The sequence below is a fragment of the Mesoplodon bidens genome (genome assembly GCF_964165515.1).
Source record: "Mesoplodon bidens genome assembly, chromosome: 4".
Classification (NCBI taxonomy): domain Eukaryota; kingdom Metazoa; phylum Chordata; class Mammalia; order Artiodactyla; family Ziphiidae; genus Mesoplodon; species Mesoplodon bidens.
In genome coordinates, this window is record NC_138160.1 from 109333992 (window position 1) to 109349296 (window position 15305).

Consider the following 15305-nt stretch of genomic DNA (forward strand, 5'->3'; position numbering starts at 1 on the left):
AAAGGGGGGAGAACAGTAAAAAGGATCCATTTTAGAATCTATAAAACAGCACACTGTTTACATTCGCAAAGCTAAAGGGCTGCTTCCAGCGCCGAGAACTTTCCCTGTGCCCCATCTTCAGTCTAGCCTTACTTCTTTCCAGATGGTTTTGAACAATTTGGCAGAATAGCTGATAATATGAAAATTACCATTACTTTAATCCTCAGATAACTACAAATCAATATTCTGACATCACTAATGCTTCCTTGATCCTCCATGGAGCATTACTGTCACTGTTTAACCCATGATTAAAAAATTTAAAAATCACTAGGCTACCATAATGAGATACATCAATTACTTTGATATGGTTATGAAATAATTGCAATTGGCTTTTAGAATTCTTATTACCATGTTGCTTTTCTTTATCTTTTAAGCCTGAATAGCAGACATCTTATTGAAAATTTATTTTTAGAAGAGATTAAAGTCCAAAATGGTGGTCAAGTAAAATAACCGATTAATTCCAGTTAAAGAGATTGTAATCTTGAATTCCCTGTTGTGGGAAACAGAATTTTGAACTGGGCCCCAAGGTTCCCACTCTGGTGTACACACACTTTGCCCCTGACAGGCAAGTACTAATAATCTCTGTTCAGCTGTAAAGGGTTTGCTCAGGTGATTAAGGCTTCAACTCAGTTCACCTTAAGATAGGGAGACTGCCTTTGTGTTCTTGATTGAATCAGGTGAGCTCTTAAAAGGGACTGGGCTGTTCCTGGCAAAAGAGATTCAGTCTGTGGGAGGGTTTCCATGGGAGGGAGATTCCCTGTTGCTGACTTAGAAAATTCTCTGTTGCTTACTACAAGGCTGAGGATTTGGGAGGCCAGCAAGGAAACAGGCTCCTAAGTTGTACAAGCACAAGGAACTCAATTTAGCAAAGAACCTCAGTGAGTTTGGAAGCAAGTTTTCCTCCAGAGCCCCCAGGTAAGAATGCGGGCGGGACCCCCAATGCCTTGATTTCTGCCTTGTGAGACCCTGAGCCGAGATGGCCCCCGTGCTGTGCTGGGACTTCTGACCTGCAGAACTATGAGGTAGTAAACTTCTCTTAAGCTGCTAAATTAGTGATAATTCATTACACAGCAATAGAAAATTAATGTACTTGCTTTTTTTGTTTGTTGTGTTTTTTTTGATTTGCAGTCATGTTTATATGAAGTAAAAGAGGAAGGAAATAAGTGGGATGCCATCAGGACAATAAATCTAGCTTCTATTGATTTGTTTCCAGAAAAGTGGGATGGGAGGGAAAGTGTATGTCTGTTGTGTTAATTATATAGCATTTTTCATTGTAAGGTTAGCTTTTTGTCATTTTCATTGCAGAAAATAGTCAACTTAGAGCATACCTGTCATAGATGAGGCTTCATTTCTTGATATAATTGTTAGTTGCACAGCATATTTCACTAAACTGTAAAAGTCCCTTGGCTTCAGATTTGTTCATTGTTCTCACAGCTGTTTCCTTACTGAGTTGTTCCTCCCACTTGAGACAGTAAAGGCAAGAAATGAAAGGTGATGTGTCTCAGAACCTATGGTTAATACTCACTGTTAACGTATTTTGAATACATGCAGCTTTGAATGGGACTTCTGGAAAATGCATATTGTGCTTTCACAAAATAGCCTGTTTGGCAGCCCCAACTAAAAATGTGGAATGCTTTGTAAATGTTGGAAATGTGGGAATTTTTCCAAGAAATTAAGACCCCAGAAATAATACATGAAACATACAAAGAAGGCAGGTGTAAATTGTTAACCGTTACCCAAATGTTAGCATCTTTTTGGTTGTATTGTTTGTATGCCAATAAGTGAGTGCTTTTTTCTTTTGGAGAATTTGGCAAAACTTAAATACTGTGTCCTATGATGTCTGTATTGGATTTCAGCAATTCATTCCTGCAGGTAGCACGGTATAGATGTACCATTGTGTGTGTTTATCACATACCTTTTCGTATTAAAAAAAAAATGGTTGGAGTTGTTGGTGGAATTGGCAGGAAAGAAAAGAATGGGGGATTGCCTTTAAATACTGGAGAAAGAGCCACTGGTTATGTGATGCACTGTGTAATGGAAAGCTTTGAAATGGTAGACCCGGCTTCATTCTTAATAGCTTTAACACCGGGGGCAAATGTCTCATTTGTACAATGAAGAGATTGGTCTGAACTGTAGCATGTGTAAGGTTCACTGCAGTTCTAAATTGTATACTTCGGATTTTTAAAGTGAATCAAATTTAACATTTGAGCATCTATCATATTAAGTAACTCAATCCTCATAACAACCATATAATGTAACTGAAGAACTAAGTGAATACGTAACTTGCCCAGGGTCGTCATCCATCTGGTTGGAAGTGAGAAGCCTGAGATTTTAACTGCAGATTTTAACCTAGAATTTAGAAACTGCTGTAACTGCCATAACTACTATGCTGTACTCCCTCTTGCCATCACGAGAGCCAGTCATTGTGCGAGGGAAGCCTCTGTGAGCAAGTAATGATGTGTGATGATGGATGGCAAGTGGGGATTCTTTATTTCCAAGTTTTTTTAAAATTTCTATACAGACAACTTTATGCTCTGTTTGCTATAAATAGCTTTTTTTGAAGACTAAACATTTTTAAATACTTATTTCTTTAGATAGCTCATTGAGAAAGATGAGTTCCATTATATGCCAACCATCTTGCTGTCTTTAGTTTTCCTTTAAATATTAACTAAACTGATTTAGCTATGCATTCAAAAAAGTAATTAGAAATTTTGTCAACTCACCCAACCTCTGTAGTCACATCTTCCAGAGATAAATAGAAGCTTAATTTTTCTATGATGAATATTGACTGACAAATTACTTTGTGCATATTTTAATTACAAAATAACTATACTTAGCTAAAACTAAATGCATCTCTTTTAAATACCTGAATATTTTAGTTAGCTTTGAGTAAAAAGTCTTAAGTGACATGATTAGAACCAAAATTAGCATAAACGCTTTTTAGAATTAAGAGGAATGGGAACACACCTATACGGTCGCCCTTGTTTTCTTTCCATGTTGACCAATCTCATATGTTCTGAATAAATCTAGTTAAATCATTTGCTATAATAACCTGTAGACATGAATTTTCAAGCTAAAATCAGTGTCAGGCTTTGGATTTGATTGTACACTTCTTACAAGATAATGACCATGCTACTGTTTCATGGATGCTAGCAGAAGACATCAGAGACAAAGGACTTAATTGTGCAAGCAGTGTGAGCAGTAGCATATGTTCATTGGTTCCCTTTACACCTAAGTCCCACAGGGGCGATGCAGTATGTGCCAGATGGATGTCATGCACTCAGAGGGTTTACACTGAACTTTTATAGCAGATAGTAAGCAAGCCTGTTCTTTGTCCATAAAAAGCTGTTACCTCATTACTCAAGGGTACTGGCTGCATAAACAAGACTGAGAAGTGGCCTGGGTAGAAGTGTTCAGGGCCTTGAAGACATGGCACACCCAGCAAGACCTGGAGGAGTACAAGAGCTCTAAGGAGGACTTACCTCCCAGCAGACAGGTGTGGTGAACTTTAGTGGAAAGGGTAGTGGGGCAGGGCTCTGGTTCTTGTCCTAGCTCTCTGCAGCAGCCTTCAACAAGCCTTTCTGAGACATCTCTAGGTTCTCTTTTATAGGAAATGGAGTTGGATGAGATGACAAAAAATATCTACTCTTTCATCTAGATACTAGGGTTATACTTTTCTGAAAACCTTCATTTAAAATAAGACTGAACAGGTTGCCTAAGGCTAAAAATTGAGCCTCAGAATTTTTACAAAATCAAGCAACACAAGCACAGAATGGCTGATTCCCCTCAAGTGTTAAATGGATTCTTAGGAGAGAAGGTGAATCATTGTATTGGTTCAAACAAGGATGCCCTTTATAATTTTAAGAGATATAACCTTAACGCAAACACAATTATAAAGGTGTGACCAAGAAATGTTACCTCATTTTCTTTTTCTTTGATAAACATTAAAAAATCCAATGATTATATAAGGCATAAGGGCATTCATTAAAAAAATTATCATCTTTATAGAATGTCTGGACCAGCTTAGAGATTTTAGATTGAATGCATTGTTTGAGATTTTTTTCAAGAACAAATGAATGAGAGCTCATTACTTAATCTTGTGAAACACATTTTATAGATTTTTTATTTTAGATTTTGGAATAAATTCTGTGAATTCACAAATTTTGCTGAAGAGTACTATATTAAGATCAGCTTTCTTGGTCGAAACTTCTCAAATAGGTTAAGCATCTACTTTTCACCCCTTGAAAAATTCTACTCAATTGAAAGAACTACTAAATTTATAAATGAAAGATACTTGGGAAGATGTTAAGTGATTTGAGTCCACATTAACTTGCAAATAGCAAAAATAGTTCTGGAAAATCCAATCATGCTATCACTGTTAAAATTTAGATTGTACACACAACTCTATTTTGGCTACTTAGAATATGGAAAGATGTTCCGGTACATGGGGTTTATTTATATTAACATCATCCAGCAAACATCGTTCTGTCACTGATAGACCAGCAGCACAGGTTTTGAAGTATTTTAACACATAAGAAATAGACTGCAAGCAAACCTTGGCTACCAAGAGTTTTCTGGAGTGAGTATATATGGGTTTGTCTGTTCTTTCAGTACTGCTTTATTGAATACCTACCCAGTGAAAGCCTTCCTGCCGGGGAATGTCTCCAGGAGAGAGAGCTGTTGTTCTGAAGAAGTTCAGTCTAGTGAGAGACAAAACAAGTCACACAGGGTGGTTAGTACAAAGATGAGGTCCTGGACACAATTGGGGAATGCTGGAAAACAAATTCTCCCCAGATGGGTTACGGCTTTTTAAATCCAGGGCCTGGAGCCATTTCATTTTAATTCTTTCTGGCAGGGTTTGTTTCTTTGGCTTTTGGCTGGTTAGTTTGGTTTAATAGATACAATTATATTGTAATATATAATATATATTATGGTTTGTTTTAATATTTGTAATATTTCCTGCCTTAACAGGTTAGGACATTTTACTCCTTGAAGGAGCTTACAATCTAGTTGTCTAAAAGGGCTGCACAACCTGCACTGGCCATGCCCAACACAGGTGAAGGGCTTCGTACAAAATGGGCAGTAATAGGAGCTTGATACCACTTACTCTGAGCCAGGTACTTAGATGCTGACTTCCCTTGTCAGGTTGTTTCTGTTATCCTTACATGGAGAGGTTTAAGAACCTGGAGCTAGGAGTTGGTATGAATGAACCCTGTTTTATGGGCTCTCCCACAAACTGCGTAGCCTTGAATATTCCTAAATATCAGCTATGGGGAAGGACAGCTCACGATACATACACCAGGGCAATGTCTAAAAAAATTCTGTTGAGTAGGCCAATTATTCCTGGTATGTATCGATTAAAGACAGCTCTTCAGGGGTGTTGCTAGTCGTGCCGGGGGACCTGGGGTTAATGTGCAGTAGGCATTGAGTAACCCAGAGCGCTCAAACCTTATTGCCCACAGGGTGAGGCAAGCAATACAAATAACTGAAATGGGACAGGTAAGCCTGATACATGTGCAGCCAAGTTTGAGAACCAATGCTCTGAGACTTCGCTACTCAACGAGCCCCTCAAATCATCACCATCATACCTGTGGGAAATAGAGAATCTCAATCCCCATGCTAGTACTACCAGGACATAATCTGTGGTTTACCAAAATTCCCAGGTGATTCTGTGCAGGCCAAAGTTAGAGAAGCATTGCCTAATAATCAAGTGGCAGGTTGAACCTCACTCTAAAGCCTTAGAACAGTGGTTCTTAAATCACGGCTACGCATAAAAATCAGCAGGGAGTTTCAAAAAGGTACTAATATTCACGTCTGTCATTGGAAATTCAGATTTAATTGATCTCTGGTTAAAATCCTGGAATCAGTATTTTAAAAAATTGTCCCAAAGTGAACCTAATATGCCAGGGTTAGGAAAAAAAAAAAACCACCTGTAATTCAGTTTGTTTTTTTTTCCACTTTGAAATTCTATGAAACTGTCTTCACCCAATACATCTTTCTTGTATGGAGTCATCTGATAATTACTTCATATTGAAAAAGGCACTGGGAAAATTTTGCCTGCTTCCAAAACTGTTAGCTGAATATTAGCTGTTAGTTGGACTAGGCCTGAATGTTTTCTGATCATTGATATTAAGTAACTCTTCATCTGCCACTCTTGAAGATGGACTAAAGAATTAGTCTGTCTTCGTTTAAGAATTAGTCTGCCTTCGTTGGTAAACAGGCAGCCCTTCACTTTGGTTTTCAGTCTATACAGTAAAATCATCTGGGGACCTTGCATCCACGTTTAATGTACTTTCACAGAGCTCAGAATTCTGATGGGGTGAAGGGCACGCGCTTTTAGTCACCCAAACACAGGCCCACAGTAAACTACTGGAATGGCTCAACCAACCAGGTTGTCTTATCTGTTAGGACTTAGAGATCACCTGGAATAAATAGAATTTTATCATCACTCCTGTGAACTCCAGATTTTTCAACTGTTAAAGATCTTGTTACTTATGAGAACTTCACATAATATTTATAAAGCACTTAACACAGTCTCAACTGTGAATACTTCTGAAAATCTAATCTGACAGGGCAGGTCTTCTCCTGATGGAAGATATTCACCTCAAGTGGTGTATATCAAAGACCTTGGCTCCAATTTCTTTAACTTCTACCCAAATTAAGGCATTTTTCCCCCTTAATGAACTAGTTGCATGCCTTCCAATCACAAAATAGAAAAATAGCTACCTTTTCTTATGCAGATGGCATGGCTTATCATAAAGAGCTAGAGGTACCCCAATAAGCCAAATGATCTTCTGAGAAAAATTAAGTGCCCGCCCCCGCCCCCGGCCCAAGTAAGCAGTTGAATTGAGCGATTCAGTTTATTCAGCCTTGTGGGGCAGGCTGGCAAGCAAATTCAGGTGGGTGGGCTTGCAATCCCAATCACACGTACTTTAAGATCCATACTAAGGTTCTTCTGTTAGTGGCAACAGGTCACACCTGTTAACTCAAGTTTAACTGGCTAATTTATCTGTCGTGCTACAGTGGTTTTCAATCTTTCTATCACAGTGCAAGTAAAAAAGAAAACTAACATTTCTAGAGTACCTTAGGGTAAACTGATAAAGCTTGATCAGGAGAGGCAACATATTGAAATGCTTTGGCTGCTCAGAGAGCTGGAAACATCCATATCTCAGTACAAGCATGCTTGGATCCTAGTCCGGGAACACGTGCACTAGAAGCTCTATGGCGCCCCTTCGGGGCATGATATGGGAATAGGGCTCTCAACACTGCTTCATCCAGAGCAGCTCATCTCTCATGTTTTATTATTTATCATCCATATAAATCTTCATTTACAGAAAAGTGAAGTCCCTGCCTTTGTGGGATGTAACTTATGATGGTATCTCGGCTTTCATTTTATAAAAATGGACCATGTAATCTAGATATCACTTGAAGAAAGTGGTAATAGCTCAGTGAAAGGAGATCCAGTATTTTCAAACATTCCTTTTGGAGTCTGTTTTGATAACAAGTTTCTAAGTATTTCCCTCCTGGCTTTCTGTTCTTTTCTTGTTTGTGGAAAGGCATGTATCTTGTATGTGATTTGTTATGAACCTAGATGGTGAAATACACTGAGAAATAGTGAATGCTTAATTAGAAATTAAGAATTTTTCAGTAAATCCAGCCTTAGAAATTAACTCATCCAATTTCCTTTACGGATGAGATACTGAAATGCAGACTCACCTCCTCCGCCAGTGATTTGTTCAGTGGGTTTTCATGTCTTCCTAACCAGGCCACATCAAGGCTGTTCCCATTTCCTCAGAGCTTTGAGGGGATATTGTTTATTTGCTAACCAAAGCTCAAAGACCTGGTGACCTCATATAAAGAAAAGCTGATCCAAGGTATGAAAAATGCGGACTCACTACTTACTGTTTAGTAAAATACAAATTTATAAATCAGAAAATCATTTTTTAATCGGTGTGCCTATTGTCTTTAGCTGTAAGAAGTATACAGTATTTGATACAAATTCCTGAGAGGATTTTAAACTACTTATTTGTGTTCTGTATATATGCATACATTTGAATATTTGGATTTAGTGCTTCCCTCTGCACTGTGAAAGCAGTGAGGCCTGAATAAGGCAGTTGTGTAGGGGAGAGGACATGAGCGAAGAGTAAAACTCCACAGCTTTGCTGAGAGTTTTGCAGACCTAATTGTTGGTATTTGGTGGTGCTTTCCAATCTGTTTACTTCCCTTTATTATAAATAGTCAAAAATATGACTAAAACAGGGCTGGCAGAGCTAATATTTCTTTCTCCTGGTTGCGTTCTGTCTCCAGCCATCCTTCTCTCTGCAGATTTAATTTTTCAACAATGATTTGTATGTGTGTATGTTCTACATGTCAAATGAACTCTGAGGATACAAAGATATAATATGAAACTGCCCCATCTTAAGGCACTTATCTACTCATGAGGGAATTTCTAATTCATCAAAGAATTCAAAAGTGAGACTTACCCATAATTCCTGATAGTAATCAATTTTTAGGTTTAGGTGTTCAGAAATGTTACTTTTTAAAAAAAATCGAGTTAGACACTGTGTCAGTTTAGGGAATGCTAGGAAACATAATAAATTTAATCAGATAAAGACTTTTGGCAAAGTCATAATACAACAGTGCGTTTTTTCCCAGTGATTTCTAGTGATTTCTGTGATCTCAGATTATTAAAAACAAACTTTATATGAAATTTAGGAGTAATATTGAGAGAATTATTTAAATTTTATAACAAATCATTAGTTTGTATGCATTATTTCACCTAAATATTAAAACCAAAGTGAATTTTCACTATCCTGAATTGGACCTACTTTCTAGGTCATTTTCAAAGCAACACAGAGAATTCTTTTTGTACTTTAAAAATAAAATTTAACTAAATTCATTTGCATTCTCATAGCCAATTTTACTGTCAGTCCTAAAATGAGGACAGACAAGGGTAAGCTGGTAAGTTCAGGGAAATATAAGGTTATACCTATAGCCTCTAAATACACTGTTTGTATTCTCTCAAGGAAGCACACTCGGAAGCTAATTGACAGAGTAGCCTGGGCTTACATGGAAAGGTCATCCATAATGTCAGAAAGACAGAAGTCAGAGACTGAGAATATCCATTAACAAGGGAGATTTCGAAAAGATGCCCACTGAGCCAGAGGATCAATGCTCATTTTCTAAGCTTACCTCATTCAATCTTAAGGAAGAGAGAATGATAATAAGCTCATTTAAGTACCACATTGTAAAAAGTATTACAAATATGCATGCTTATAACTTGTATTCCTTTCATCAATTATTAACTCACTACATGACCAACTTCACAAATTTCTCATAATTTTGAAGTTGCAGCATACTTTACTCATGTATTCATAGTTTGATACCATAAGTCAGGTCCCATTTCCCAAAATAAAGACAGCTTCACCAAATTGAACTCTAAACTAATGATCCCCCATACATAATGAGCAGATAAGCACATTTGATTACCTTAAGCTTATCTCAGCATTGAAAAAATTAATAAAATACTAAGAAATGTAACCACAAAATAAGCAAAATCTTATAACTCTGTAATATTAAAAAGCAAACATCAACTTTGGAAAATTCTGCAACATATAATTAAAAAGAACTTACACTTTTTAACATAAAGACTTGTTAGCAATTTTTTAAAACTGGCAGCTCTTTTTTTTTTAGCTCTTTTTTTCATATTAGAAATATGGGCAAATAGGAAATTGCCAGGTGTTTACCAAAAAAGGATGCAGATGACCATAGCATGAAAAAGTATCATCAAAAATGTAAGTGAAAATAGGAAATTATTACTGTCCACAGTACTTGGAAAAGCAAGCAAACAAACAGAAAGACAATCTGATACAGTTTGTGTGTAATTAATAAAAACTTTCCAGAGGGAAGATGGTAAATTTAAAAATACATGTATAGACATGTTCTTTAAATTCTAGTAATTTCTAGGGAGTGAAACATTAAGGGATACATAAATAGATGGATGTTTGCTTATGAGAGGAGACATGGATGGATATTTGTCAAAATATCAATAGTTATTTTCTTTTCAACCATATTAAATACTGAATAGTCAATTTGAGTGCCAGGACCTAGTTAAAGTACTGTATATACAGCAATGCCTGAAACAAAAATTTCTGCTTATAGAACTTACATTCTAGTTGAGGCTGATATTTAATGTGTTTTGATTTGTTTTTTATGCTTTTCAGTGTTCTCCAAATTTCTCCAGTGAATGTACTTAATCAGAAATACATGTTACTTAATTCATTCTAGTTAAAAGATGAACATCTGTTCTTTTTAAATATCGGGTTCAAATATTTTGGCTAAACAATTTTCTGCTGTCTTAAGTGTTTTGAGATGTTATGTGTTGAACTGGGCCACAGAGGCCTTAGCTGTATACAAGAATGTATGACTGTGTATTAACTTTATTTACAACCGTCATTGTCAAGCTAATATTAGGCACTCTAAACATCATTTTTCCAAACTTCTTCTGACAATAAAGCATTTTGAGAATTTCAAGAATGAGAAAATTAATGAAGAAGCTACGGAAACATTTCTCTCATCACTGATGCCCCTGGATCATTACATAGTCCCGAGTTATACCTGACATTGTTGCCATTTTCAATATATTCTATGTCTTAGCCATAGTGGGGAGGAAGAAATGGGATTATGCAGGGGTTGGTGGTATTTCCTAAGTACCTTTTAAAACTGAGTGGTAGTTCTTAATCTCTTTGTGCATCAGAATGACCTGGGGAGCTTAATATAAATCAGGTTTTCAGGCCCCTGCCCAAGAAATTGTGATTCAGTAGGTCTGGGACTGGGCCAAGCATCTGTTTTTTTTTTTTTTTATCAAGTTGTCTCAAGTGGTTCTGATGGCAGTAGCCACAAACTGGAAAACACAGAGTAAGTGCCATAGGGCTTGAAGCATGTATCCCAGTAAGTTTTAGGATGTTTAAATATTGTACCCAAAAAAGCTTTTCCCCTTAGCTTAACTCTCTGATATCCCATTACTGTAGTGGCTTTCTAAGTCCTCTGCACAATTTTATGCTGAGCATTTCTTGAAGGTCTTCCTGCAGAGGGTTTTTTTTTGTTTTTTCCTGAATCTATTTCAGACTGAATAGAAATGGCAAGGTCACCTTCAGCATCAACAATTGTTCTTTGTAGGTCTCCCTATTTAGTCTTGGTCAAGTCAGACTTGAGCTCTCCATGCTCAAGGGGAAAAATCTTTCAGACTTAATAGGCTTCCAAATACCTCTGTTTGACAAATACTAACCTGAGGAACTGTTACATTATTCTCTGAAAATGTCTTCCAACTGGAAGTATTATTGCAAAAGAGAATTTTTGGCTTTTCAATAGCAAAACACATTCTCCTATTTAGCATCAAAATGAATACATAAAAATTTAAAAATTCTCAGTGTTGAGGGACTCCTAAATATATATGCAAATGATCCTTCGTTGCCAATTTAAGATACATGTTTAAAATCTTTTTAAATGATGATACGTAAAGCATGGTCATGACCTAACACTGGATTACATTGTGAAGTAGACTGAGGTGGTCCCTCATCTCTGCTTCCTGATTGTTCTGTTTAGGGAAGTGTCTATTTCTCCTGTCCTCTGGTACCAGGGCCACCAAAGCTCTGCCATGTGCTCTCGAATTTGCCTTTCTTAGCTGCTGACATTAAGTTCTCAAATAGAAGTAGATGTTCTACTTCTTCCTGGGACTTGAGCAAAGAAGTTTTCATCCAGTAAATGCAATTCAGGAAGGATGTTGAATATTAGCAGGAGTTCAGAAAACATTTGTCAGGGCCTAAGGGTTTTGCCCTGAAATAAAAATCCATGATAGTCTTCTTTCCCCCTGTGAAAGCACCTTGACCTTTGATATTCCTTCCTTAGTATTTTGTTAATATGTTAGTCATAAAAATACCATACTAACCATAGACACTAAAATGTGTCTCGTGTGAGTACGTTTGTGCTATTTTCCCTTAAGAGTTTCTTAAAGCAAATTAAACACATGAATATGAATTTATATAAATTCATGAGTAGATAATATGTATATATAAGCATTCCCATATTTCCTATAAATTGCTATAAGAATAGAGATTACTTTCAAGTAATGTTTTTTTGCATGGACCATTTAAATTATTGTGCCAGAATTGTGTTTGTTGTCTTGTGTCATGGAGACATAGGACAGTGGAGACATACATATCATGTTGAAAAAATGTGCTGGGGTAAAAAAGCAAGAAAACAGCTGCATTCGCTAATGAAACACTAGAGACTGGTTTTGTAAACTCGTCACATATTGGTGTACTTAAATGTACTTTGTTTTTTTATCCCTCGAAGAGTTTTGTTTGTTAAGCTTTACTGATGAAAGAGCAATGGAAGAGAACGCCACTTTTAACAAGTTTTAAAATATGTTTTTAATTCAGATCTTAGCATGTTGCTTGGCATGTAATAGGCCCACTGGATTAAGTCCTGACTTTGGCAGGCTATGTAAGACTAAGACACTCATTTCACCCCGCCTCACACACTTATCAAATGACAAACTTACCCAGCTTTCAATTCTTCTGTCATAAAATTTCATAGTTGATAGAGAAATCACATCGTCTAATGTAGCTCCCTCTTTTACAGATGGGGAATCTGAGGCCCAGATGGGTCGATGATTTGCCTTAAATAGGATCAAAACTATGTCCCGATTCTCCTCCCATCTCTTAACTGTATGCTTTAACTACAGCCCTTGCATTTATATAGAGTGTAACATGCGTCTAATAGTTCTAAGTTCACATTTTATATTCTCAGTAACTATGCATGGATGGAATTTAATAATATTCCCACTTGACAGATGTGAGAACTGAGAAGTTAAGTGAGTCATCTTAGGATATAGGTTTTGTAGGAGTAGAAGCACTCTCCCTTTTGCTCTTGATGGTATTGCCTCTTGAGTGGCAATGTTCCTGGGTCTCTAACCTGAGCTACTGTAAATGTTGCCTTTCTTGGAAATGTTAGGATTTCCCTTCTAATCCTTTAAAAATAAAGTGAACCTCCATCTTGTTCTGAAACTTGAGAGTTGTGTAATTAAAGCCAGTCAACTAGACAAAAAAGTTTAGGTACAAACACATATATTTCCACTATTTAACAAGTAGGATTTACTATTCTGGAATTTTTTTACCTGATGTCTTAAATTTTGGAGTATAATCTCAAATTGTCAATCAGTGTGATGTGTGGGGTTTTTTTGACAAAGAGCTGATCAGTTGATGTAATTTTTTAAAGTTAAAATAGATTGCTTGAAAGAATGGAAAGGAAAGTCTTCAAATTACAGGCCAAATTTGATAGCCCAAAGTGTTCAAAGGAAGTCGTTTCTTAAGTGAGGCTAATTCTCACCTTAATGTAATATTCTCTCCCTCCAAAAGATATACTATTGGACTACAGACCTTAGTGGAAAAAAACCTAGAAGTAGCTAGATGTCTCAGGAGGGGGGAGATCCAGCCACCATGAGGTAGAACAGATACTATGGTAATGAAAGAATTTGTATTACATCAATAGTAGGGCTTAAGCTGATTATATGTACCAAAGAAGACACGGTCCACCCTTCATAATGAAAAAATTCCATGGCATTTAAACTAAGAAAGGGAGAATATTTAGTCAATACTCATATTTTACTGTTGACAAACAAATTTAGGGAGGTGAGGTGCCTTGTTTAAGCTTTCAAATACAGGTGCCAAGCCAGAGCCAAAACCCTGCTTTCCTTGCTCCCTTCCTGGACCTCTGTTACTAAAATAAACTATATTCATTGAAAAGGTAGTAAGTAGACAGTAAACACATCTGGAATAATTTCATAAGGGATATGTGCACGATGGACAAAGCTGCATTTCTGCCAAAGACCACAGATATACAATCAATCAGATCACAGAAGCTATTTGTAGTTGTCAGAACAAGATGTGCTCTGATAGAAACTTGGAAAATAAAGATTGCTAACAAGCCAGCTTTAGGAACAGCAGCTGTTTTGGAGGAGGTCATTGAGAGGATGTGACCACCAGTTGAGTTGACCGGAGAGCTGAACCTATGAAATCTTGAACCCACTGTTCCCGTAGGCAGAGCTGTCACTAGGAGGTAACCGTGAGAGACTAAAGTGTGGAGACCATCCAGGCTAAACCCAGGTAAGGTCCATATAGAAACTTTTAAGGTCCTGGTGGGTGAGCGCTTGTACAAGCAAGCCTCCTAAGTAAGTTGCTTATTAGAACTGCCACCTACCAATCTGGAGTGGTCTTTCCTTGCCCTCCATGTAGGGGGGCCAATTTGTGAACCAACGATATGATTATTTTAGGGTGATTTTAGCAGAATGCCTGCAAAAACACTCTTCCAGATTTTAAACCAAATGGCAGAAATTTGAGGGACACACTTACATACAGGATAGTCTCTGTGGTCTATTTATCCAAGAAAGGAGAACCACTTCTAAACCACTGAAGGACAAAAGGAATTGCTATTCTTCTAAAGAGAAGAGGTATTTTGGCAACTTGCTCCACTGTTAGATCACACGAATATTGTGTTTTTTGAGAAACTTGGTTATCGATGGGAAGGCAGGATCATATAGATGAAATCATGTTATTATAGAAGTTATAAACTTCTCATCAACCATAATAAAAATTGAATGATGGCTTCCCTGGTGGCGCAGTGGATAGGAAACTGCCTGCCAATGCAGGGGACACAGGTTCAATCCATGGTCCTGGAAGATCCCACATGCCGCAGAGCAACTGAGCCCATGCACCACAACTACTGAGCCTGCGCTCTAGAGCCCACGAGCCACAACTACTGAAGCCCGCGCACCTACAGCCCGTGCTCCACAACAAGAGAAGCCATTGCAATGAGAAGCCTGTGCACCTCAACGAAGAGTAGCCCCTCCTTGCCGCAACTAGAGAAAGCCCCCGCGCAGCAATGAAGACCCAATGCAGCCAAAAATAAATATTAAAAATATATATATTAAAAATATATATATAAACACATATAAAAATATGTGTTTACTGGAATTTTTTAAACCAAAAATACCACATGAAATTTAGGCCTATTTGATGCATAGGTTCAGGGTACATCAGACTCATTCATCCTGCTAATCCTACGCTTTAGTGCCATTCCTAAGTCTCCCTTCATACCTTTTTTTCTATTTTGTAGGAAAATTTTGACTTAGGCTTGGAGTACTCTTTCAGTTTTACCCCAAAATTATGTTTCCGTATTGCTTTTAAGAAGACTGATGCTTATCTTCT

General features: G+C 37.2%; 1 protein-coding gene across 1 annotated transcript in view; it reads left to right on the forward strand.

Annotated features, from left to right (window-relative positions):
- ISOC1 (isochorismatase domain containing 1) overlaps positions 1-14992 on the forward strand; it is a 35584-nt gene extending 20592 nt beyond the window's left edge. The window contains exon 6 of the mRNA XM_081230881.1: positions 837-14992. Within this exon, the coding sequence (XP_081087007.1) occupies positions 837-905 (69 nt within the window). The 3' untranslated portion in view covers positions 906-14992. The remainder of the gene's footprint in view (positions 1-836) is intronic.
- Positions 14993-15305: the final 313 nt, after the last annotated feature.